Raw genomic sequence first — 27,517 nt, forward strand, 5'->3', positions numbered from 1 at the left:
TTAAATATGTATTTCCTGACAGAATCTTGTCTCTTGTTCTAGAATGACACCTCTTTAACCATTGGGTGCTTTCTGCTGTAGTGAATTCTGTTTAGTGTGATTTTTTTTCCTCTTCAAGATCACAGCATACATGTATCTGCTTTTCTGAATGAACTGGTAGTTAATTACTTAGTTAAGAGATTCCAAGGCCTGTAGACAGCCATTGAGCCTCACCCCCCCTCCCGCCCCCATACACATAACTGTTCGGAGAGACAGCAGCATGTGCACAGTAGCCAGAGGCGGTATTCCTAATCTAGAAGATCTAATCTGAGACCATTGAGAGGAATAGGTTTGAATCTTACTTGCCCTGATTACTTGCCCTGAGTTCACTGCTGTTGGAAAGGGGGTATTTTTTCTACTTCCCCACAGCATTGTGATAGATTTGTGCTGCTCCCAGGACCCCCCCCCCCCAGCTTTTGGAACTGGCTTTGCTTCAAAGTTTTTGGGAAGATCACAATAATGTCTGTATGTCTGCAATGTGGATGGGAAACTTCAGGTTTTCCTATGCTTGCGCACACAGCAGCCATTTTCTCCACAACAGTCATTTCGTCTCCTTGTTACTGTGTTGTTGTTTGTTTGTTTTTTTAAAAAAAACCTGGCAACTGAATAGCATCATATCCCTGTACCATTATATGTTCCAGGCTGGCTGAATTCTCAGCTTGCATTTTTTTAAAAATGGGTTTCTAGTCCTTTTCTTGTGGAGATATAATGGAAAACGCATGTCTCCTCAAGGAAAGGAGCTGGGGACTTTGCTTTTAAAAAAAGTGAAAATTGAGAATTCAGAGTCTCTGGTACACATTTTAATGTAATGGTATAGAGATATGATGCTACTCAATTTCCAATTTCGGGGGAAAAATTTGCTATGTGGAAGCCCCATTGCTGATTCTCTTTATTAGCAGCCACAACAATAATGGGGAAACTATACAAGCTTGTCCCCATGTGGAAAATATTTTAGCAACATCAATGAGACATCAACCTGTATTATTGTGCATTTGTAATCAGTTCTTGTTTTCAGAATAATAATCTGAATACTCTTCTTAGGTTGTAATTTTCAGATTTCCAGTGACTTTGCTAAGCAGCGCCTTGAAGTCCAGGACATAAATCCTTCCAAACTAGAAATAAGATTTTTAAAAGAAAGCAGTGGGACTTTTCAGGCTATGAATCAAACCTGGTGCCCACCATCCTGGAAATAAACAATAAGTAACTTAAATCAGTTTCTCCTGCCCACACAAAACACACAGAAAATGTAACTTAAAGCTATTTGCCCTTTCCAGAAGATTAGCCAAAGAGGACCAAAGAGATAGTGATCCAACAAATCAGCTGAGCGGTAGGAGGAAAGGATGGCTTTGCCTTGGACTGTTGTGCAGATGTATGGAATTAGAAGATTCATAGCATTTAGCCCAGGGGCGTCCAATGTAGTGCCGCAGGTGCTGTAATGCCTGGCAACACTTTTCCTGGTACCTGCCAAGTGTTTTTTAAATGGGCGGGGCTGGTGGGTCTTTTGCCCTCCAGGGCTTCAGATTGGCTGTATGGATTTTTAAAAAATTGCACCCCTGCACAAAGATCTTCACTGCGTGACTGAAGGTAAGGTTTTAAATAATCTGCCCATTTGGAAAGGCATTCTGTTAAGCAGAACTTTTGCCTGATGTGTTGAAAAATTTCTATGGGTTATGCATAAGCTTACTGCTTGGCATTTCGTTGTTGGCGCCACCTTCTGTGGCAGCCATTTTGTGGTTGCTTGCGCCCACAAAATGGAATTCTCTGTCAGAATTCCAGAGCTGCTGGCAGTCTAAAAGAGTTGGCCAACCCCTGATCTAGCCTTTGTAAAAATGCGAGAACCAGGGCACTGCTGTAGATATGCAGTAAGATCAAGGAGACCCAAGTCCATATCCCCACTTGGCCATGAGACCCATGTGGAGACCCTGAGCCAGTCATTCTCTTTCAGCCCAACCTAGAAAACCAGACTGTTGTGAGGGTAACAGATGATGGAGAACCACAGGTGCTGCCACCAGCTCCTTGGAAGAATTGTTGGATTAAAATACAATATATGGGAGGGATTTCTTGGAGGGATTTTTTGATGGGGTTTCTGAAACTGAATATCTTGCCAGTCCAAATCCACAGGTAACCACAGCCAAAATAAGCCTTGGCACAAAATTCTCAGAGACCTGCAAGGACTTATATTGTGTCTGCTGGAAAAGGCATACATGGAGGGGATTCTGTTTAGTCCCATTCAAGGAGCAGCATTCAAGGAGGACCATTCAAGGAGCAGTGAAATATGAAGAAAGATTCTGCTGTGTGAAGCTGCCAGTTCGAGGCTATCTTCTGTCTTACTCTGCCATTCAGAATGTCACCCTCTCTTCTTTCTCTTGGATCATTTACATTTTTTTTTAGTTTGGTTATCACAGCAGCTGAAATTTTCATTTTCCTTTCTAAATAGAGTGTGCAACCATTAATGGAGGTGTATTGTCGAAGGCTTTCACGGCCGGATTCAACTGGTTCTGGTGGGTTTTCCGGGCTGCGTGGCAGTGGTCTGGTGGATTTTGTTCCTAACATTTCGCCTGGATCTGTGGCTGGCATCTTCAGAGGTGTATCACAGAGAAAAGTCTGTTTCACACTGTGTCATGTGTGTGCAATGAAGAGCAGACTTTTTTCTCCTGTGATCCTATACCAGCAAACTCAGCTAATATCTAGGAACAATTAATCCTGAGGGCCTGACTTTTCCACACAGCCCGGGAAACCCACCAGAACCACATTAATGGAGGTTTTTGATCTGCGCCTATGAACCACATGAGCCTGCATGGGTTGAATCCAATTTGGCTGGTGTTAATAAAGTAGCATTCATGTCCATTAGTCATTGCTCTTCCCACCTGCTTCCTAGCCTGGCCTCTTAACCATCAACTAGCACTGGGCAAAGCCAATCAACAAATCCTCCAAGAAGTTGGCATATATACAGACACAGTGCAAAGGCAGATGCCCCGTGTGTATCTGACTAGTTGTGGAATGTCAGATGATGAAGATATGAATGCCCAGCGATTCATCTACAAAGCTTCACATGATTCTTGACAACCGACATTCACAGCTAAGTTTCAGTTCATTGCTGTGGCCCTAGGCTCTTCCCAAACAGAATCTGGCCATTAAATGGCACAAAGATACCCAAATAACCTAGTGGATGGTGTTAGGACAGTGGTTCTCAACCTGGCAGTCAGGACCCCTTTGGGGGTCGAACAACCCTTTCACAGGGGTCACCTAAGTCTCTCTGCATCAGTGTTCTCCATCTGTAAAATGAATAAATGTTAGGGTTGAGGTCACCACAACATGAGGAATTGTATTAAAGGGTCACGGCATTAGGAAGGTTGAGAACCACTGTGTTAGGAAAAGGCTATGGCAAAAAAGGCATCTGAGATCCTCAGGGTTGCTAGGGGAGGCAGGACAATGGGGATAAAACCCAGTCACCATCGTCTGTTGAGTCAGATGAGTCAAGTGATTTCTTTTCAAATGACATTTGGGCTGGGTCTGGATGTAGTGTGCAGAGACCTAGAGGGAATCTTTGTCTTGGCAGCCATAGTGCCCCCTGCTCTGATTTCCTGTGGATTCTATGACACAATATTTAAGAGTGGGAGAAATGGTCATGTCCAACCAGTTTCCAATGGAGAAAAGCACCATGGAACTGGAGGAAGGGGGTTGGGTAAAAAGGGTTGGTTGGGGCTTTAAAAGGCGTTTTCAAATCAGAAGATGTCACAAAGTAGAAAAAGAACAACTATTGACTACAGAGGAGAGGGCAAGAAGCAGAAAATGCTGCAGACATGTCTATTAAAACTTTTTCAGGGATGGCTGGCCCAACTTTGAAACTAATTGGGAAATGATTGAAGTGATGCTGTGGAAACATTCCCAGGAAATCCCAAAGAGGAGACTGGATGTGTCATTATGGATAGTGTAAGACTTGGGAATGCATAATTTCTGGGAGTCTTAGTGTTCTTTCATACATGTTTTTCCCCAGGGCTGGATAAAGTTAGTAGGGGGAGGGGGGGGGGTTGTAGCACATGTTATAAAGGGGCCCTAAATATTTAACAAATTGTTTACTTGAATATTAAAGTAATTCAATTTTTTCATTTGCTATGCAGCCAGATAATATGACAAATGTCTGACATTTCACTAGACAGCTTCCAAACATTTAGTGCAAGGCTCTTGAATATGCAGGGCCTGTAGCATATGCTACTTTTGCTACTATGTTAATCCAGCACTGTTTTCACCCCTACACTGTTGCCCCACCTAACTAGCCATATAAATCATATGCATAGCACTTTTTCAGTTTACACGGTTGCAGTTAAACATATGCATATGCATGTATAATAGTGTACATACATACATATATATTCCTGATACTTCTTTACCTGTATAAGACTCCTGAGTGAAGCATCCCTTAATTAATCTCCTTCTTGTAATCTCCGAAGAATGGAGGACTGATTTCTGTCTAGCATTGCTTTTGACCGGTAATTAATAATGCTCTCCTTTAAACAGATTGCTATTATTATGCCCTTTGAAGTGGTTTTTGCAGACATGATATGGAATAGGGAACCGCTCTGTGCACTTCAGTTGCCACTGGATCATGATGGTTTAGATGTAACCTGCTAATGAGGGAGTGGAAGGGGAAAGGCAGCCTTCCACACTGGTGGGTAAGGGAAGGTAGTTCTGCTTATTCTTTCTGTTTTTAGATTTGTCAGGAAACAGAAAGATGAATACAGCTTTTTCTGAAGTGTATTGGGGAGGTCACATCTATGATACTAACATCCCATTTCCAATCCAACCAACTCTCCCTTGCTTTATTATCCGGCAGCCTGCTGGCAGATACCTTCCTGATTTAATGACCATTCCTCTGCCTATGGTATTAATAAGTGGAAAAGGAATAACATCACTCAGTCTCTTTGAGTTGTCTCTTCCACAGCTCATCTGCTCTCTTCTTGTCATCCACTGTGGACTGAATTCCATAAGCTGACTGGAGAGAGATGCGGGTGGGTAGTCCTGTTTTTGGACTCCTGACGGTTTTCGTGCATATTTTCAAATTTCACATCATCCACAAGGAAATCCCAGGCCTCTTCTCCACAAGCTAGTGAATCTTCTATGATTTGAATGGTTCCAGTTGACTGGGGAAGGGGAGGGCTTACCCATGAATGTATCTTGGGCTGGGAAGATGCAGGCAATGACCCCAGCCTACATGATGGAGCAGGTGAAGCCACAACACTCTTTCAGGAGGGTGAGGCCTGTCTTTGTTACATATGGTGTAGAAGTTTGCTGTCCTCTTGATGTTACCTTATTTTCTTTTACAGGAGCTGTAAAGAAAGAACAAATTATTGTGTGTAATGGAACCTCAGTGTTAGTGACAAATCATCTTAGGATATGGTATGTATGGGTGTGTCCAGTAGCATTGTAATGTGAGCTGAAATTGATGTATCATAACCCAACTCAGGTCTGTTCTAAAGGCCATTTTGCATATTATGTGGCAGCAAGCTGAGGTTTGCAAATGTGAATCACTCCCTGGACTGAAAAACCCCACCCGCATTACAATGCAGTGAGCCACACCTTTGCATAGCAAATTCCAGCCAAACACTTACTGATTGGTTCCCCACCCTGGGCCATGGACAATATATACCCCACTAAACATTCCCTTCTCACTAGACACAGTGTAGAACAGACTTCTCTCTGTGATACACCTCTGAAGATGTCAGCCACAGATGCAGGCGAACGTTAGGAACAAGATCTACCAGACCATGGCCACACAGCTTGGAAAACCCACCTCAAACAGGCCATGTTATCTTGTCTGGAACATGGCTGTCTCAGTCACACCAAGCTATGGCTAAACTATTAACTGAGTTTCTCATAAGTAAAGTAATATGAGAAATGGGATTCTGCAGGTGCCAAGAGAAACACACAGTACTCAGCTACCTGAGAAGACTCATTTTCTTTTCTTTCTTTTTTTTAGAAAAATCAATTTTCTAGCCTTTATGGCTACCAAGATATGTTTTAAAGAGTGTGGGCTGAAATGTCAGAAATCTGAAAGGTGGCTGAATACAGCTCTTGGCAGCTGTTTGGAAGCGAGGCTTTCGTGATTAAAAAGATGAAATCAGTTTATGCAAATGAATGACATCTGTGGAATCCAAATTCACACAAAGATAAAACACTCACATTTGATTAGTGTGGCACAAGATATAAGTTTTTTTTTCTGTGTGCATACATTAGTTGTTTCACTATGTTGTTTGAATAACAGCACTGTCTATGCCTCACCTTCCCAGGAAGTTGAAAGGATACCTCATGCTCCTGAGAGAAATATAACGGGGGATGATCTATCCAGATAAGAGGAAGAGAGGCAAAATATTGGGGTCCTTATCAAGCTTCTTCCAGGCAGAGTCAGCCTCCTCATCGTGTCATTGTTTTTTCATGCATACTGTTGCTAAATGCCGGGTTGCAAAATGCCAGGTCAGTTCAAAGTAAAACAAGATAAAACAGAAGATGACCAGCTTTGTATTACCAGAAGCAGGACTGCACTGTATGTAGTCCTATCAGATGGAGGAGGTCTCAACTTGGCGTTTGAGAACACTGAACTGTTGGTCCTGAAGGATTTCAACCAAGGCTCTCTTGATCTGAGTCAGCACAGAACTTTGTGATATTGTGGGCTGTTCCAAAATATCACTGATCCCACACATATAGCTAAGCCCACGCTTGACCTTGTATTCTCTTCTGGGGGTGGGAGTTCCTTTGCCATTGGACATATCCTATCTGATGAGGTTTGTGCTAATGGAGGCTTCAATAAGAATGGGGGACTAGTGTAATTGGTTTGTCCTTTAAGACTGATAGATCTGGATGGGTTTTGGGATTACCATAGGACCTGCTGGACATTCTTACTGAAATCTGGGTGAGTTGGGCAATTAAGACTATAACTCATAGACAGCCCCCACCCCTTCCTCAAAACAACCCCATGTAGCATTCTAGTGTATGAGGCAGCTTGGAAGGGGATGATGTAGCAACAGGTAAATTTGAAGAGTGAAAGTGGAGGCAATCTCGGGATGAACAGGACCAAACACAGGCTAGAGGTCACTTTACATATTACTGATTATTACTGTAGCAAAATAGATTGCTTCTTTGCCTCTATTGAAGCTACTTGGAACTGTCCTCCAGCAGCTTTGTTTTGAGTGGTGAAACACTTTCTCCATGCAGTCAAGCGGAAAGTCTACTGAATGCTCAGTGGATCACATGTTCAGCCAGATTTGCATTAAAATTAACTCATGAGTTCTGAAAGGGATCTGAGCACAAGTAATGAAGTCCCTTACAAACCTGCCTGTCTATTGATGTATTCTGGAGAGACTCTATTCTGGATCTATAGACCTTCTGAGGTGGGACAGATGGTGACTGAGGCACCTTCGCAGTATTGTTGCCACATGTGGAATTCCCTTCCCCTGTAGTTCATCTGGTGTTTTCTTTGTATGGAAATGGATAACGATTGAAGCCATTATTTTTCTTTAACCATGCTTGTTTTCTCTCATTTTGATTCACTGTTGTTTGGAGGCCTTGTTATTATATTTTAGACTGTGAGCTTGGTTCCTCTAAGGTAGGGGTCCCCAACATAGCGCCCATAGGTACCACAGCATCCACTGACACCTTTTTTGGTGCTCACCAAGTGTTTCTAGGAAGGGGGTGAGGCCTGGTAGTGCTTTTGCCCAGCAAAGCTTCTGGTTGACTGTTAGAGATTTGATTGGCTGTGCAGATTTTTAAAACATTGCTTTGGCAGCAGCTGCCACCGCAACACAATAATCTGTACTGTATTACAGTACTGTACTGTAAGGTAAACTGTGGCAATCATTTTGTGGCTGGTGCCACTTTCTGAGGTAGTCATTTTGTTCCATCCATTTTGCTGCTGTGACCCTCATATCATGTCAGAATTCCAAATGTTCCCACAGGTTCAAATGGTTGTGGACTGCTGCTTAAGGCTGGTTCTGCCTATATTTTTCATTTTTTTTTGTTTCAAAATATTGTTCTTTTAAAAAGATCTACATAATGCTATATTTTAACTGCAGTTGTTCTGACTAATGTAACTATGGTTAATTTAGTCACTTGTGCTGATTTTAATACATGTTTATAATTATGCACATATATTTATTATAAACCATTTTGGACAACAGAAATAACAAAATAGAAATATTTTAGATAATCATATGAATAAATACTTGTTTTCAGAAGGGAGCCTTTGGACAGCTTGTTCTTCAAAAACTCAGCCATTTCCTTGTCTTCTTCTCGTTCTCTGTGAAAGGAGGACTCTAGTTATTGTCCTGCAAGTTGTATATGAATTGCAAGCTACATTTCACTTGGTGTGAAGATGAAGGTAACTACAGATACATTAAAGGTTTGGAATGGAGGCAGTGGTGAAGCCACCAGGGGACGAACGGGTGCGCAACGCACCGGACGCACCGATTCTAGTCCCGTGGGGGGTGGAAAAATCCCCCCGCCCCCCCACGGCGCACCCCCCACGGCACACTTACTTTTAGGAATGGAACATCCCAGAGAAGAAGCCTGCCTGCGTTGCCTGGGCCTGGTGGGAACTAATTTTCCGTGATCCTGGAATGATGCTCAGTTTCCACCAGGTCCTGAGGCAATGCAGGTCAGGATCGGCCTGTTCCTTTCTAAGTAAAGTGGAATGGTGTGCCAGCCCAGTGGGGGGCTCCCCTGCAGTGGCGGGGGGGGCCACAGCAGGGGCAGGAGACCCATGGGGGTGGGGGCACCAGTGAAAAAAAAGCCAGGAAGTGTGCACGGGTTGCCTCTGGCCCTTCCTTCCTCTGAGTGGAGGTCTCCCGAGTAAGACACTCCAAGTTTTCATGAGGAACAAACTGCTGTCTTGTCCTTCCTTGATCCTGAAACATATTTATTTTAGGGTAGCAGTTCGCAAATTGTAGATCAGGATCCAAAAGTGGGCCATGACAGTCTTGCAGGTGGTTCACGAGGCTAAGAAGGAAAAGGGTAAGTTGGAAGAGGTGGTTTGGAAGGTTTGATGGAAAATGTGGGCTTCTTCTGCATAATATGTGAAAAGGTTATAAGATACAGCCTCTTCCTCAGTTATTTTCAGAGGGAAGACATTTTGGTCTACAAAGTAGATCACAAAGTAAAAGAACTAGATCCAGGTCCTGCAGCACGTTAGAGACCAATAGGACTTTTGAGTGTGAGCTTTTCAGGGTCAAAGCTTCTTCAGTCAGATATCTGAGGAAAGGACTCTTGAGAGCTTATACCCCCAAAATCTTGTTGGTCTCAAGGTTACTGCTGGACTCAAGATCCTGGCAAGCTTCTTCCAGGTTATGCTATGTATTATTTATAAATAAGCCAAATATAAACTGGCTTACACTGTGGTGGGCCATTAAGAGATTCCGGTTTTAAATACTGAAGTAGCATGGAATTATATTTGCAAGTGTTTTCCCAAAGAGACAGGGCATTTTGACTGAAATAGGTACCGCTTCTGAAAAACAAACACCTCCAGCTCCATAACAGTGTTGAATTACATGCTACCAAGTGTGCAGGAATGCTCTAATAGCAATGAGAAATTCTTGAGAACAGAGCTTTTTTTGCCAGCTACATCTGGGATGACAGCTAAAACACTTTATTTACCAAGTATTTAAGCCCATGGATTAAAAGGTAAGCCTTACCTGAATGTTTAAATCTTTTTTTTCCTTAGGCCCTGGCTCACAGCATATGTTTTTGAGTAAGGTGAATGTGGATCCAGGACCAGCCCAAGAAGTAGGTTGTGGTACACTTAGACTTTGCTGTCTGTTTAAACTGCCAGGGGAAGGAAGTTGTTTGTTTTTCTAGTTTTATAAAGCACAGCTGAGAGAAAACCTGAAGTAAAGCCTAAATATATTGATAAATACAGATAGCCTTTTCTGTCTATATCCTCCAATCCTTTCAAAATCCACAAAGTATGATGGGGCCTCCACGCCTTCTTTGTTCCTCACCCCTGAAGCATGGCACGCCCCAGGTTACGTCCTAAACATGCACCCCTCAAGTCCTGGCCATTCCTCCCTTTCTCCACCACAGGGGTCTCGTGCCCCTTCACCCCTCGTGGGTGCTATGCCACTGAGACTGGGAGACCCATATTCAAATCCTTGCTTGGCAGTAAAGCTCACCAGACCCAGAGATATTGTACCTGTCACCCTTTGTGAATGTAAAATAAGATCACCTCCTTGGATGCTGCCCTGGGATCCTTTGGAAAAGGTTTACATACGGATGTAAACTAAAGCAAAAGAAACACTTGTGTGGATACAAGAAACTGGCACAGCAGTAGTTTTCCACATGTACCTGAGCCTTTCAAACTCCACATCATCCACAAGGAAATCCCGAGTCTCGACCAGTTTGTGAATCCGTTGCACTAACTCCTCCTCTTGCAGCTTGTCTTCTTTGGATTTTTTATTCTCTATGGAGGAAAAAAAGAAAATAATAAGATCATGGCAGGGAATTACTAATATGAAGATTGGGCATGTGGACAACCTTTCAGCTGATGTCTGTCAGTGGGGTGCAAACCACTTTGTCAGGATAAGCCAGATTTTTCAGATATTTGTGTTAGCAGTGGTGGTGTATGGAAGAAGGGACTGCAGGTTATTGTCATCGTTATTGTCAGGCTCTGAAAAAAACCCCAATATTGTGGGGCACTATCCTGCACAATGAAAGGGGTCCAATGCTGAATGAAATCATGAGGAAAAGGTGGGTGCAATCTGGTACCAAGGAACATTGTTAACACAAAGGGCTGTGGTTCAGGATCTAGTACAGGGGTAGGGAACCTGCGGCTCTCCAGATGTTCAGGAACTACAATTCCCATCAGCCCCAATTGGCCATGCTGATAGAGGCTGATGGGAATTGTAGTTCCTGAACATCTGGAGAGCCGCAGGTTCCCTACCCCTGATCTAGTACTTCCAGATGATGACTTCCAGTCACAATCCACTTCAGATAATGAGGTCCATTGACGACCACAGGTTGCAGCCAGTCCCTTCCCAAGTTCCTTTAGCAGTGACCCATGATTTTCTTTGCATAAGGATCTTTCTCAGTTGCAGTTTGAATAATTAATTTTTATTATTTTTATTATTTCATTAAATGTTTATCCTACCCTTCCTAACCACAGCTGGGCTCAGGGCCTTGTTATACTGTTATTTTTGTTATATTTTTCTTAACAGGTATTGAGTGACAATAAATGCTACATTCAAGACAGATTGTCAAAAACCTGTAGAGATTTCTTGAAAGAAGAAGCCTCACACTGACAGGAAGTCCCTCACCAGGGACACCGTGCGCTTCGCATGGAGAAAGTCCCAAGTTCAGAGCCTAGCATCTCCATTTAAAAGGAGCTCTGGAAACAGGTGATGAGAAAGGCTTCCACCTGAGTCCCTGGAGTGTTACTGGCAGACAGAGGCAGCTTCACATGTTTTATCTGACACATTCTGTTCATGCTATGTTATTAAAAAAGCAACAGTTAGAGCTGCTTCATAGGCTTGCTAATCTGGAAAGGTTTAGTTGTGACCTCTTCACCCATGTAAGATATCATACTTCAGTACTATATTACCTTAATAAACCATAGTTTGTTCACTCTGAGGAAGCCTCTTTGATTCCTTTGCATTCATGGCTACCTCTCTCTTAAGCAGCAACCAAGCCACAAAAATGTGGAGTGGATGATAATATATGATCACAATCACAGCAGATGTTTAGCTACATCTGGGCTTATATTTCAAGCCCCACCCCCACCCTCCAAACAAGATTTGAGTGTTCTGTATGTTTTCCTTAAACTTTAGTCAATGTAAACATGCAGACTATCAAGTAATGAGTGCATTCTGATCCAGGAAGAGTTTAAGAGGTGTCTTTCTATTGGATTTCTTTCCTTTTCAGCCCTTTCTTGATGTATCAGTATTTGGAGGCAAGATGTGACTGTGGCCCAGTGACTCCAAAAATGGCAAACCCTAGTACTGGCAGAACTTATTTGAATTTCAGTTAACAGAAGGGGAAGGTCTCAAAAATAGATCTCCAGGAAGAGTAGCTATGAGTATTGGCTTTACCAGGCACTGCAATCAGCTTCTGCAAGTCTTTTTTCAATCGGCTGATTTCTTTACACAGCTGTATGTCGTCCATCCTGTAAAGACAGAACAAAACCAAAACCCATGTACACAAGGGATAACACAGACATGACAAATAAGCACCATCTGTTCTGTGATTCTGGAATATGTTTTCAAGCAACCTACCTTAATAAATAACAGAAAGGATTGTTGTCTACTAAAAGTGCTGTGGACATTTTTTAAGCAGGGTTCCAGCAAGGTTTACTGGATGTAACTCAGATTCAAACTGGGACTTTGGGAAACAAACATGAGAGCACGTTTCCAGTATAGAGGGAGAAATCACATAGGCCAAAAAGGGACTTCTGTGTAGCACTGCTTAGGAATGCTCTCTAGCTTCTTTAACTGTTTAACCCTCAGAGCAGCTGCAGAGTGAATAATACCAAAGATGATGCCTTTTTATAAAGGAGTAGTTCCAGAAGGTAGCTGTGTTGATCTTCAGTAGAAAAGCTAGGTTCAAGACCAGTAACAGCTTAGAGACCAACAGGATTTTGGGAGGATGGGCTTTCAAGGGTCAAAGCATCAGAGAGCTTTCACTCTCAAATACTCAGACACCAAAAATCTTGTTGGTTTCTAAGGTGCTGCTGAGGCTGAGCCAGAATTTAACTATAAATAAGCAGGTATTTAATTTCCCTTGGTCATCAGACGAACCCTATGAGGCAACAGCTGCTACTCAGAGCTAAAATATACTGCTTTGCAGCAAACTATGTTCTAGCAGGGGAGGGAAATCTTGGAAACCTAGCTGCTGGATGGTTGTTTTTCCTGCTGTTTGTTGAGATGGTCTTCTGGCATGCTCAACTTGGCACAACACAGATGTTGCAAACAAGTAAAGTTCAAAAGTCAATCACAGTGTTTTTGCAAAGCTAGCTGTTCAATCCTTTACTGAAGAAGTGAAATACTGCAAAGAGTTCAAGGATTGGGCTCCATAAAGATGCTTAATTCACCTGGTCAGAGGCGTTCCTCCCATTGGGCAAAGTGGGCAGTTGCCCAGGGCGCCCCCGTGTGGTGGGCGCCAAAAATGCAGATTCGTTTGTGGGACTGTTTTGTATTTCCAGTGTTTTTTCCACTTTTGGCCTGCAGGGGGCGCAGTTTTAGGCTAGCAGCACAAACATTTCAGGGATTTTTCAGGAGACTCCCCTGATGATATCACCCAGGTTTGGTGAGGTTTGGTTTAGGGAGTCCAAAGTTATGGACTTCCAAAGGGAGTGCCCCATCCCCCATTGTTTCCAATGGGAGTTAATAGGCGATGGGGGCTACACCTTTGAAGGTTCATAACTTTGGACTCCCTGAACCAAACTTCACCAAACCTGGGTGGTATCATAAATAGGGGCTCACAAAGATACTCGAAAATTTTGGTGCTGCTATCTTAATAATTGCACCCCTGACAGCAGGCACCCCTAAATTTCCCCAGATTTTCCTTTTAAATCCACCCCCTTCCTGCCAATGCTTGGTTTCTTTCTTTCTTTTATTTTCTCAATGCCTAATAAAGGTTATTATTATTATTAAATCCACCCCTTCAGCCTGGATTTAAAGGGAGAATCTGAGATTCCCAGTTTAAACATTGAAAGTGATGCTATTTCAGGGTGGGGGAGAAATTAGAATCCACCCCCAAATAGCATCACTTTCAATGTTGTTTCAACTGGGGACCCCAGATTCTCCCTTTCAGGTGGATTTAAAAGAAGAATCTGGGCTCCCTAGTTTAAACACCATTGAAAATGATGCTGTTTTGGGGTGGATTCCAGCATCACTCGTTGAAACTAGGGAGTCCAGATTCTGGGTAAAACCTGTTTGCCTAGGTACGCTACTGCACCAGGTTAATAAGAAATCTGATAATAGTTCAGAGGATACTTTTTCACACCAGCTGTGATGCAGTTGAAGTCAATTTCCAGATAAGCACAAGCTCCAGGGAAGCTATCTGTAACTCTAGCTGCAAATCTAGTTTGAGGAATATTGATAACTAAAAGAACAGTCTAAGGCTGATGGGAGCACATATGTATGTATGTTTGTTAGCCAATGGTAGTGCTAAATATTAACAATAACCTTCATGCCTTGTGAATTGTGTAAAATGGGATTATGCTTAGGGACCAAGAAGCTGTATGTAAACATGGCATCTGTGAGTATCAAGGAGACAGTGTTTCTGTTGCTAATATAGCAAAAATATTGTTCTGTCACAAGACAGGTGGTTGGAATTACCATCATATCTACAATAATGCCAATAGCCATGTATTGGAGCAAGTATGTGGTTCAACCGTAAATGCAGACGTTAACTATATTTGTGGTTTGATGGACTGCATTTGGATTGGTTCTGGTGGGTTTTCCGGGCTGTGTGGGCGTGGTCTGGTGGATTTTGTTCCTAACGTTTCGCCTGCATCTGTGCCTGGCATTTTCAGAGGTGTATCACAGAGAAAAGTCTGTTTCAGACACACATGACACAGTGTGAAACAGACTTTTCTCTGTGATACACCTCTGAAAATCTCAACTCCCTGAATCTCTGAAGTAGCTTGTCAAGGAACTAAATCCTGAACTCTGCTTCCACAACTGCTCTTGAAAACCCACCAGAACCAGTTGAATCTGGCCGTGAAAGCCTTCGACAATACATTGCATTTGGATTAACTGTTTGTATGTGGTTATACTGATTTCTCCCCTGCTATATCATAATCTGCTATAGCATAATCTCTGCAAATGAAACAAGAACTCAGCATATAATGTGTGTGGACTAGAATGTGAGAAAATGCATTTGATTGCATTACAGTTATATAACTTCCTTGGAAAATGCTATTTTCTGGAATTTTCTGTTTCTCTCAAGTCTTTCAGTAAGTTAATCTGCATAGCACAGCTCAGTTCATTGTTAGAAAGCTATGATGAACACTGATGACTGAGGTCTAGATACAGTTTGATACCTGAATATTTGATAGCCACTATGCTCATCATAATCAAAAGGTCCACAACCCTTTCTTAGCCTTCAAGGTTAGAAACATACTTCTCTTTTTTCAGGTGTTTCTCAGGTAAGATCAGATTCTGCATTATGCACTATCCTTCTGTGTTCCTTGCAATAATATAAAGCTAGTCGGCTTGCAGCCCATGGACTCAATCTGGAATTTGGGGAAAAAGACAGATTTCTGGAAATAGTCTTGTGAACTAAAAAGTTATTTTGCAGTGACAAATGTCTGTCATTTGGTATCGTTGCTTCCCCCACTGCCTACTCCCAGAGCATTTCATTGATACATTCAGGTTCTAAGGGCTTTTATAAACAATATACCTTTAAAAAATTAAACAATCCCATAGTTTTCAATTTGCTGCATAGGATGCAGCCATCTTTCCTGCAGGCTGAACTTATTTTGTAGGGATAGCATGATTTACAGCCCCCAAATAACAACGGTTTTTACTGTAAAAGTATGGTCCCGCCTCCCAAATTAGAACTTCCATTGTGATTCCAGAAGTTTTATAGGACATGGTTATACAAATAATATGAGCACCTATTAGACAGTCATGCTTTGTGGGCAGAAATTCTGCTCTGGTAGAGCCCATACAATATATTGACAGTCCACAATGAACAAGTGAAGCAAAAGACTATGGATATTTTATCACACTCTAAGTAGCTGCAGAGGAGCTGTCCATGGTTTTCTTCAGTGCCTTTCCTGGGAATATGGCTGGCTTGGCACAATGCCTGAATTAAGTATTTTACAGTACGATCCTATGGAAAATTTTTTTAATCTAATACTGAAATCAGTGGGACTCGGTTACGGTGACTGGGCGGTTTTATTGTTAAGCATTGTGACATCATGCTCATAAACATTCCACAATGCACAGCCTTTTAAAGAGTGTTTCTTGTGGAATTGCTGTTACTCTAATGTGTCTCTTTGTTGAACTATAAGACTATTTCATTTATTGGCTAATTAGTCTGATAGTGGCTGGCTAGGCTGCTGTAGCAGAGGTTTTAGCAATCAGACGAGTGGCTTCCATCATGGGCTCTCATTCCTACTATAGCAGAGACTTGTGAGCTCTCTTTGCCACTCCCCCTGCCGGTTGGCAGCAGATAACAGACCGTATGGTTAGACACTCTTTGTGCTTCTGTTTTGGAGAAAGTGATGCAACCGAGTCAAATTCTGAATGGAGTAAGCAGTAGGAAGGGAAGCACAGTCACCATCTTAGGGGACTTCAGACTGTTCAGAAAACACTATCCCTGATCACCAGAAGAGATGGTATGCAGGCATGCTTCCTTCATGTTAGACACATTGCTGGCAAGCAGCAATCACACAAAGGCAGGAGGTAGGGCCAGCATGCTCATTTCAGAGGAGTCGCCAATATGGCAAAATAAAAGTGAAGTTCAGTTGCATCTTAATTTATCCTAGCATGAGACTTTATGAGTCAGAACACATTCCTCTCCATGCATTATGGCAGGGTCATGATCACAGGGCTGCTGTTGTAAGTTCATACCATCTAGAACATGTCATTTCAATTAACACAATCAAATACCTTTGGGGAATCTGAAAAAAAGGTCAAGCTTTCATTTCAGTTGGGTAGTAAGTCAACCAAGGAAGCTGATTTCTTAGTAATAAGAGACAAAGATCTATCTGCTATTAAAACTAATTGATCAGTGTATATTTATATAATATGGAACTATTCTTTTAGGGCTATCTGCTATGATAGATGACTACAGCTTAAAATCTTGCTTTAAAATGCCTAGGTGAGCTGCTACACAGGCCTTCTTCTGAGAGAAGATATCTGCTGACTAATGTTTAAACCATACATCACTGAAAGCAAAGAGCCAAAGATTTCATGTAAATAATTTGGTCATTGTTTGGTTGCTCTGGCCATCCTGCCCATTGTAATTGCACAGGCAACTCAAATGACTGCCACACTGTCACACATGGGGAAAAAATTGTGAGGGTTCAAGAAGCCCAACCAGGCATGCAGAGCCCAGTATGCTTTTCAAAGGGGGATGCAGGAGTGAGGAGGCACTGAGAAGCTGCTCCGGCATAAGAACAGAGATTGGCTGTGAGTGGGTGTGTGTGTGCACAGATCACAGCCATACACTTAGAAGGGTGGTAAGCAGCAAAGGTGTGGGCACCATTTTGTGCAGGCAGCTAAATGTACTGAGTTGGTACTGGTGAAGAATAAGTACATTCCCATCAGTAGGGCACCATTTATTGGGCCCCATTTATGGGGAGACATGCAGCTGCCTGAGCAACCAACAGCAAAATGGCTGCCTGAGGAAGAAGTCTAAGGAAGAAGCCTGATGCCCTCATGTCACAATTCAACTAAACATGTGTTGCAAGAGTCAAGTTATTTATCAACAAAGCATGAATAAAAGAAATTCCCCATTTGGGAAAAGCTCAGACTGTTGAGGGGAGAGATGTATTACTGCACAGGCGTTCCTCAGGTGGGAGGACACGACAAGGCTAAGCTACTGTGGAGGAGACGAATGTTTCAGAAGGGAGACTCATATGGGGTCAGTTAAGAATTACCAGTGTGGGTGGCTGTGTGGGAGAAGTTTAGATGTCAAATGCTGCTTAAGACATACCCAGAAGAAAAAGGCAATTAATGGCTAGCATGTCTCTACACTGGAACAACAACAATATCAGCTAGCTGCTGGAAGTCTTAACTAAGTCCATGACAACTCTGAAGGGAGCAGACACCAGCCCACAGATTCTTTTGCTTGAGAGATGCCAGAAGTTCTGAGAGTGAAACCAGTGTGGAGTAAACAGCCAAAGACAAAACCAGGAAAAGTCTTTTCTGTGTCCCCATCCATTCCAGCCTAAACCTTTGAATTAAAGCTTATATGAGGCACAAGGCAGGTGAGTAAGGGCTACAGCAATGCACAATACTGAAAGCCGATGCCAAGCATTTCTCTCTTGGAGCCACAGGCCGTGTTTACTGATTTGAAAAAAAAATATTTCCCTTTTCCTTCTCATGCTGTCTATTAGTTATTTAGGCTAGGTATACCACAGCTCCTATTCCAGGTAGCTCTTCAGCAAAACAAAACAAAGAAAAAACTCAAGATTGTGCCACAATTCACTCCCTGCCCAGCCCAGCTGGTTATTTACTGTGAGTTGAGTGCTGTTATGAGAGTCAGCATAGTGTAATGGTTAAGAAGTTGGACTGGGACCTGAGAAACCTAGTTTCAGATCCCTACTTGTGCCATGGAAGCTTGCTGGGTGACCTTGGGCCAGTCATACACTGTTGGCCCTTTCCCTGGCTAGTATTTGGATGGGAGACCTCCAAGGAATACCAGGGTCATGATGTAGAGAGGCAGGCAATGGCAAACCACCTTTGAATGTCTCTTGCCTTGAAAACCCTTTAGGGTTACCATAAGTCAGCTGTGACTTAAAGGTGAAATAAAAGGCCATCAAGTTGCAGCTGATTTATAGTGACCAGTAGTGTTTTCCAAGCAGGCAGGGGTTCATGGGTGCAGTGCCGTTGGGGTGCATCTGGGGAGTGAACCAGGCATTGCTGGGTGCTGTGGCATTCAAGTACTAACCAGAGTTGATCCTGCTTAGCTTCTTAGACCTAATGAGGTCAGGCTAGCCGCTAGCCTGGGTCATTCAGGTCAGGGTGCTCACTTACTACAGATCCCTTTAAGAAGAAATGTAACATTTCATAGTTCCAGGTTCAAAATGAGAATAGGGGATATTACCAATCATTAATTTCAAAAGGAGAGTCCCTTTTAAGAGTAACAGACCATCAGGAGCTTTAGATGATAGCAGAGTCCTTTTTAGCTTACATCTCTGACATCTTTCCATGGCCATGAACAGGAATGAAACTGATTTCTTGTGAAAATTTTGTATTGCCAGAGATTAGCCAGTACAGACTGATATGGAGTACTGTCAAGAAGGCGGCTGAAAGGATACTTTCTGTCATCTGCTTCCAGTCCCTGAGAGAGGAGCAGGGGTAAAAAAAAAGTTATTTTCTTCCATGTCAGGAATGGTAAAGATCTTTAGTTGAAATGACTATCCCATGCCTCTTGTGCTTCCTCTGTTCTTTCCATGGGAAAAGAGGTGGTTTTGTGGAATCTATGGCCCCTTTCACACATGCAGAATAATGCACTTTCAATCCACTTTCACAATTGTTTGCAAGTGGATTTTGCCATTCCGCACAGCTGCAAAAGGCATTGAAAGTGGATTGAAAATGCGTTATTGTGTATGTGCAGAAGGGGCTTATAATAAATCCCTATCTTTGGCAAAGCTATCTTCTAGGGTGCAGGCCCTCAACTTCAGAAGCTCTGGTGCTTTAGCTAAGAAGTGATCTGGTGTTTAGAGAGAATGAAGCAAAGATGGTTTTGCCTACTGCAAAAATCAGAACTACAGAAGGTTCTTCCCTGTTCTCTCTGAAGACATCTCTCACTGCAAAGTGGGGAAAAGCCAGGGAGCAGACCACAAATGTGAAGTCCTTCTGCAGGAGCAAGCTAACCTCAGCTTCAATAGCGTATGACCCCCTCTGACCTCATATTCTTAATTTTAAATTTTCAAACAAGTAAAGTAGTAAGATCTATACATTGCTGGCCACCCCAAGTATAGGGATGCTGAAAATGTCTGTCCTAGTAGCCAAGCAATGTCTTCCCTCATAGCCCAGCCCCAGAGATACCTTAAGCCTCCTTAAGTCAGAAAGAAAGGTAGGGTATAAAAACTTAAGTAAATAAATGAATATATCAGAATTTAAGATCCATTATTGCTCAAAGGCATGTTTTGATCTGGGCAGGCATTGTGCTGCACAAGAGCAACCAGGTACATCAATGTAGTTATATCACTTCTCTTCAACTGAGCCTCAAGAACATTTTTATAGCAGGAGGCCATATTTTGTTAAAAGTATACTCAATGAGTAATTCTTAGAAGAACCCAAAAGGGCTTTCCACTAAATCTCTAATGACTGTACAGCCTGTGACAATGACCATTCTTCCCATGGCATAGGAATAGAGTGTGTGTGGTGGGGGGAAGGTTAGAACTGGATCAGATTAGTTATTCTTAGTTGAGTCATTCTTGATCTGAAGTATGTTTAGCAGGGACCAGCAGTCTCTGCAGTACAGACATTGGGAGACAACATAAATATGAAGAAAATTCCATTAATCTTAATAGCTCAAGATAAATTCTCTGAGCTTTCCAGATTCTCTGTGTGGCATATTGTTTATCTTCAATGGGCAGGCCTAGAAAATGGTTGGGTCAATTTCCATGTGTCACATCCAGAATAAACCATCACTGCTTGCTCTTGAGACCTTATTGTTCTTGTCTTGTGGTTAGATGGAATCCCTTATACTTCTTTCCATCATGCTACCAGTGAAAGGCTGCCCTGCAGTGAATGCTTATGTAGAATCTGGACTCCGTTTTGTTTTGGTGGCATGCTATTGGTGGCTTTGATACAGAATCGGAGCCATGCTACTTTGTAAAGCAGTATGGTCCTTTCAGAGTTGCAAACAATCTCCAGTTGATTTAAAATCACTGAAAGCCTGATGGTTCAGTGGGCTTGGGGTAGGCAGAGAGAGGCAGTTCTTCACATATTGCACCATTAACTTGTGTTGACTCAGCGCTGCTGAAGATAAACATGCGATCTCGTTATTAGGAAAGGGATTTGAAACAAATGAGCAAGTATCAGCATCCACTATTCAAACCTCTGGTGAGGCCACATTTAGAATATTGTGTACTGAGTGAATCATACTGCCTCCAAAGGCGCTGGAAAGACTTAAATGATCAGGAACTTGGAGCATCTTCCCCTATGAGGACTTGCTACAATATTTGAGACCTGTTAGTCGATGGAGAATAGTGACTAAAAGAGGGCATTACTGCAGTATTGTAGAATTATGAATAAGGTGGAGAAAGTAGATAGAAGCTTTCCCCTCTCTCTCTTGTAATTCCAGAACTTAGAATCTCCCAATGAAGTTGACATTATGGTAGGCTGTGAAATCTATGGAGGAATTAGCATCAGATGGCCACTGCTATCACCTTTCAAAGCTATTGCCTGACATAGAAAAATGGGTCTGGAAGAGCCTTGTTTTGAACTAGTAACACAATTCATTTGTGGTTCACAGGAACACCCACATTCCGGCTCAGGCATTCTATCCAGGAATTAAGATCACAGGGAGGGGCTCTCCTGACTTTCCCATCCATCAAAGAAGCTCATCTGGTGGGTACACAAGAGAAGGCCTTTTCAGTGGCAGCCCCACAATTTTGGAACAACTATCCCAGAAAGGTGTGCCTACTCCTCTTTAGGATCTTTAGGAGGTAAATGATCTGAGGCTAACGGCTCAGCTCTTCTTCTGCCTCAGTCTAACTAGAGGCTACAGCTCTTCTTCTGCCTCTAACTAGAAGAATAAAACAACTCATTTGTCACATACATTTAAATACGTTACTTATCTTTCCCATCATCTTTCCCTTGACACATGACTAACATCATGGCCTTTCTGAAGTTTTATTACCCCAGGCTCCTCTTGATAGAACTACTGAAGTCTTCACACTGACAGCCATTAGGTGAAAATGTTCATCGTTTATAAGTTGTTTTCACATGCTGGACAATATAATGAACAGGGTGTGTGTATGTGTGAAGAGGAGTGGTAAAGCAGAAGGGATAAGCTAGAGCCATTTATGAATAGTCTGGCAGAGCTGCTGAGTCCTAACCCAAAGCTCCCCAGGGACCTAATTTGCCCCTAATGAGAAAACACTGCCCAGTGCAAGAAGGCAGGAAACTATTAAATATTTCAGAAAAATAACTGGGAAAGTATTTTCACAGCTGCACACTATCCTCTATTCAGACTGCTATATTCTGTTTATAATGGAGGAGGATCTAAGAATTATTCTTCCTCTCAGTGTCCTGGATCTTTATACATTCATCCCAGTTTTTACATACAGGTCATGCATGTTCACACTATAGATTCTATTTGCAGGATCTGTACCCAGGTAAAAAAAGAAAAAGAAAAAGAAACTGACTTCATGTAAGAAGCCACAGTTTGTTCAGAACTCTCTCAGCCCCACCTACCTCACAAGGTGTCTCTTGTCAGGAGAGGAAGGGAAAGGAATTTGTAAGTGCTTTTGAGTCTCCTTACAGGTATAAATTCTTCTTCTCTTCTTCTGAAATGGGGTGGGAGAACTGCTCTTAGCCCTATTAGGTTCTTATTGGTTTGAGGGTGGATTCAAGGCTGTGACTTAACTTTGTTTGTACTCCGTAACATTCCATTATGGTGATAGGCTGTGATTGCATGCAGAACCATATTAATCTAAGGAGCGACTGCATGCTATCTGAGACACTACCTTTCTCTTGCAACTTCACAGACTAGCAGATGAAATGCGGGGAGACTGCTACATCTTACTCAGCCCTCCCAACTCACATGTATCTAAGTTCCGACTCCCTCCGCACGAGGACTTCGCGGATCCGCTCGATTTTGAACAGCTCCCCTTCTATATCATCAACGGTGGCTGTGGAGTCTGCCATGGACACTATTTCATCCTCTGAAAGCAACAGGAAAGAACTGTTACATGGAAAGATGGGAGAAAGAAAGGAAGACCAGACAGATTAAGTACTACAGCGCCTTAAGTCAGTGAATCTCAGGCATCATTCAGAAACTGTCTGAGTGATTGTTTTGAAGCTATTTCAAATGTGTCCAGCATATCTGAGACAAAGCTTCTACAGGTTGCTGCTGCCAAGCCAGCTATGGTCTGTCCCACTTCATTTCACATCTTCTAACTGGAACCAAGACTGAGCTGTTGATAATCAGCAGCAAATGAGAAACAACATGCAACAGTGATTATTGAAAAGTAAAAGGGAAATTATGTGGTACAGTCCTTGTATGTGGAGAATTCAATGAATGGCAGGGGTGCCTCAGCTTTTCCCTCCAAACTCTCTTGGGAAGACATAAACCCTCCACTGCTGTCTCTTAATGTCTCAATTACCATACACCTTCAATTGACAAGAGAGTGGAAGTAATTTTAGGCTATTCTACTCTCTTACTTTCTACTATCTTGCTGTCTCTTCCTGGGCAAATTCAAAGTGCCAGATGTTATCTTCAAAGTCCTTTAAGTTACCTTAGAGACATGTACTTGAAGGACCATCTCCTTGGTGCCCAGCAAACCAGTTTAGATCTTCTCAAGCCCTGCTGCCTCTGTTTCCCCTCCTGCAGAGGTGGGTCAGTGGAGACCAAGAACAGGGCTGTTTCAGTGGTTATTACCTAGGACTGAAAACCTTCAGGTGGGGCCTGAAGATTGCCTGGAGTCACATGTGATTCCAGTTTTTCTAGAGAAAAATGGCTGCTTTGGAAAGTAAATTCTATACCCTGCTGAACCCTTTTATACCTTGCTGAGTCCCACCCCTGTCCTTTCTAGGTTGTCCCCTCCAAATCTCCAAGAGTTTCCCAACCCAGAGTTGACACCTCTAGAAGGACCTCACCTATGGAATGCTGTGCCCATGGAGGCTCACCTGGCACTTACCTTACTATCATTTAGCAACAAACCAAACCTCAGGCTTTTATTTTATTTTTTAGCTGACATGTTTTTTATTGGCTCGGCCCATATTTTCCAACATGTTACATTTTATGTCTTGTTTTCAGGCTTGTTTTCAGGCTTCTAAGAGGTTATTTTCATTAGCACCTGCTTTAATACATTTAGATGGTTTTACTGTGTTGCAGAAGTAGATGGTGTACTAAAACAGCCCCGGAGCAAGGTGAGCCAGTGCCCTGGGGTGGGGGTGGGGGGACAGCCTCAAAGCAGGAGGCACCAAAGCAGGATCTTAAAGGCATTGTTAAATCCTTCTAAACCCATCAACTTCACTGGATTTAGAAGAGCTTAACTCTGTTTAGGATTGCACTGTAGTTTGCTGTTTGTGGAAAGGTATTTGATCTCAGCTGCAGAAGGGCTTCTTAACACTCCTGCTGAGCAACAGAGAGCAGACCTTATTTTCCCGCTCCTCATCCTGCCACGTCGCTTGAAAGTTGTCTAATTTTGGAGATGAACTTGAAGCCCAGTAAAATTTCCACTTAGTAGATTCTATGACAGTTTTAAGTCCAACAGCAGTATATGCATTAGAGCAGTGATGGAGAACCTTTTTGAGACCGAGTGCCCAAATTGCAACCCCAAACCCACTTATTTATCGCAAAGTGCCAACACGGCAATTTAACCTGAATACTGAGGTTATAGTCCTGCGTGCACCTGCCGCTCTGCCCTGCGCTGCTCCAGTGCCTCCACCCCACCCCTCTGCTTCTGCCCCACCCACTCAAGCAGGAGCCAACCTGCTCTAGCCTCCAGCAAATCCCGCATGCACCACTCTGCGCCTGTCTAGCAACTCCGCTTCCTCTGCTCCCCCTCGAGCATCAGCCACCCAGAACACAGGCACCAGGCCTGCCAGCTGAGTCCTCCCTGCTCGCTGTAGGTCACAGTGCCCAGTGGCCCAGGCCAGCCTAGATGTGTGTGTGGGGGGGTGATTTTCCGCCCCCCCACATGATGAACTCTGTGCGCGTGTGCCCGCAAAGAGGGCTGTGAGTGCCACCTCTGGCACTCGTGCCATAGGATTAGCCATCATAGCATTTGAAGATGCAGAATCAGAAGGGGCCATACAGGCTGCCTATTGCAACCTTCTGCTCAATGCAGGATCAGCCTGAAGCATTACTGACAAGCGTTCATCTAACCACAGCTTGAAGATTACCAATGACAGGCAGATCATCTTCTCCCAAGGGCAGCTGATTCCACTGCTGAGCAACAATTTTACTGTAAAAAAACCCCCCTAATATCCATCCAGTACCTTTCCCCCTGAAATTTAAACCAGTTATTTCTGTGCTTTCTTTTGTCATGTGCCAGCAGGCTGCAATAGTATCTTCTGCAATAGTATCTTGCAATAGAATAGAATAAGTAGAGTAGAATAAATTGACACTTAGTTGGGCACTACACTATAATCTTTTCCTTTTCCACAAAGGAAAATCTAGGAGAGGGAATAATAATGATAGTCCAATATCCTTATGTAGCTCCAGTCTTGATTGCTTGTGAAGAGAAGAGAGAGAGGAAGAGCAATCAGATTACCTGGCTGTGTGTTCTTCTCCACTAGCTGGAACCAGTCCAATGGGATATTGTTCAAACAGGGGGACAAGCTTACCACGGCATCGTCTTTCTACAGACTACTCAGGCCAGCTATGCATCCCAGCTAATTCTGCATGTACTGGCACAGCCAAGCAACAAGATCGATACAACATTACTGGAGCCAAATGACCTCCCAACAGGCCTGCCTGTGAGTCACATCAGACAAAACAGCAGGTCTTTGAGCTAAATGCTACTTTGATCACTGCCTGGGAAATGAGTGCCACTAATGAAGAGAATGAAAGTCCAAAACGGTCTGAATGTGGCTTGGGGTGAAAGCATCAGTTATTGGATTTGGTGCCTAGCATCACAGTCAAGGATGAAACATGGCATTCTGGGAGGCTTAGGGGATGGGGATCAGGGAAGATCCTAGTATCCTGGAGCCCTGGGCAAAAGTCCTGGGTGGGAGCCTCAGAATCACTCCCCCCTGCTGGGGCCAACCAAGGAGAGGCCTTGTCCAGTGTATGGTAGTCAGAAACCACGGCTGCCCTCAGAAGTTGACTGCCCCAGCAGCCCCAGAAAGGGCAGGATCAAGTGGTGGCAAAAACCTGTTTTTCTTCTTCTTTTCCTTTGTGAGCAGTTGGAGCACCTCAGCACAGGGCAACTGCCCTGTTGCCCCTTGGCTAAGACCCCCCCCCCCCGATGGTGAGCAACGACCAAGTGATTGGCTGTGGTCCCACATTGTTGGCTGGCTCTTGTAAGAGGCCAAGAATTTGGTAAGACTTTTTAAGGCTTTATCGAAACTGATGCAAATTAGCAGCTGCCAAATGTGCTTCATACAATCACAAAGCAAGCCTAGCAGGAAAACATCCATGCTACCAGTGAAATGCAGTCACACTCTTTTTAAATATAAAGCTATAATTCCTAGAGGGATCTTTTTGCTGTGGTGACCTACAAGCAGATGCTGCTTCTGTTCAGAAAAATGGAATCTCATGACACTTCAAAGAGTGCCATTTTCCTGCCTCCAATCTGTCTCTCTTATGGTCTTGATTATATTTTGATGTTGCAAACTAAACAAAGGTTAAAAATATTTTTTTAAGAAAAATAGCAAAGGAGGGGATGCATTGAGAAATAGAGTCCCAGCAGCTTGCCCCTCTCCTGCTGTTTTAAGCACTTACCCACACTGTGCTTGGGGTCTGAACAGTGGCACGGAACTTCCAAGGTGCAGTTGCCACTCTAAAGTGGCCGAGGAGGCACACAAAAAGGGAGGAATCATTCATCAAACTGTTGTAGCCAGGCAGGTACAGGAAGTTTTCTTCCTACTCCAGCGCATCCATTGTCAGAACTCCCTTATGTCTTACCTGGCTGTGCCCATTCACAAAACAGAATGGATAGTATTTAGCTGAGCAGAGGAGGAATTCATCATTGGCAAGGGTACATACCAGCTAATATACACGAGCTTAACTATATTTTCAGCAGTTAGGGAAACACATATTAACCCCCACTCCCGCCCCCTTTGTCCTGGGGGTGCTGGGGAACATTCAAACATGTGGTTTAATTACCTCCAAGGAGAAACCCAAAGCATTTCTCATTTCCATATCGCTGAAATCCGTGTGCAGAAATTACTAAGGCATTCCCCAAGATGCCGGAGCGTTGCCAGTGCAGCATGCAGAAATCCACACCAGATGCTTTTTTTTTGTGAATGAGCAAGGGCTGGAGCATTTTGGTACCCAGCCAGCTTTCCCTGCTCGTGAACTCGGCTCGCTCCTCTTCCCTGTGCCGTCACTACGGAAGACAGCCTGGCTACCCTCGCGCTGCCCCGGAGCTTCGTGGGGGGCCAAGAAGCCCCTGCTGCCTTCACGAGGGGGGAGGGGGGAATTGACCGTTCCACTGGAGGGAACTTTTTAAGAAGAGAAGGGGAGGAAAGGTAAGACGTTTCGCATCCCTTCGTAGCACCCAAACATGATATCAGCCTGCCTCTCGGACCCCACTGCGTGGGTGGAGGGGCAAGGAGAGGACCAGGAGTTGGCTGGTCACACTCGGTCCCCAGATGTTGCAAGGATCTCACCTTTGCCTGGGTCGGCTGCTTTCCACTTGGTTGTCTCCAGGGATCCATAGTGGGGGGGTGCATGGCTTTCCTTTTCCATCCTCGCCCCCTCGCCTGGGGTTTGCATCTGCTGCTGCTGCTGCTGCTTTTTAATCGTCCGAATTTCCTACGCAGAGGGCACTACTTCTGTGGAACCCACCTTGCAGGGAAGCCAGCGCCCATCCTCTGAAAGAAGAATTACTACACTGAGGAGGAGGGAGGGAAGTCAAGCCTGGGACCCGCCGGCAGCAGCAGCAGCAGCCGCCGCCGCCAGCCGCCTCTTCCAC

The 27,517-nt window shown here is 43.6% G+C and overlaps 1 protein-coding gene across 1 annotated transcript; it reads right to left on the minus strand.

The window, feature by feature from the left end:
* Positions 1–2,773: 2,773 nt before the first annotated feature.
* On the minus strand, positions 2,774–27,517 carry LOC125428061 (bMERB domain-containing protein 1-like). The gene is made up of 6 exons (XM_048487654.1): positions 27,213–27,517; positions 22,474–22,594; positions 12,108–12,181; positions 10,369–10,483; positions 8,256–8,329; positions 2,774–5,366 (listed from the first exon to the last, which is right to left on the minus strand). The coding sequence occupies exons 1-6, from the start codon at positions 27,316–27,318 to the stop codon at positions 5,248–5,250; spliced, it is 609 nt and encodes a 202-aa protein (XP_048343611.1). The 5' UTR covers positions 27,319–27,517; the 3' UTR covers positions 2,774–5,247.

This window comes from Sphaerodactylus townsendi, linkage group LG03, assembly GCF_021028975.2.
Source record: "Sphaerodactylus townsendi isolate TG3544 linkage group LG03, MPM_Stown_v2.3, whole genome shotgun sequence".
In the NCBI taxonomy this organism is placed as follows: domain Eukaryota; kingdom Metazoa; phylum Chordata; class Lepidosauria; order Squamata; family Sphaerodactylidae; genus Sphaerodactylus; species Sphaerodactylus townsendi.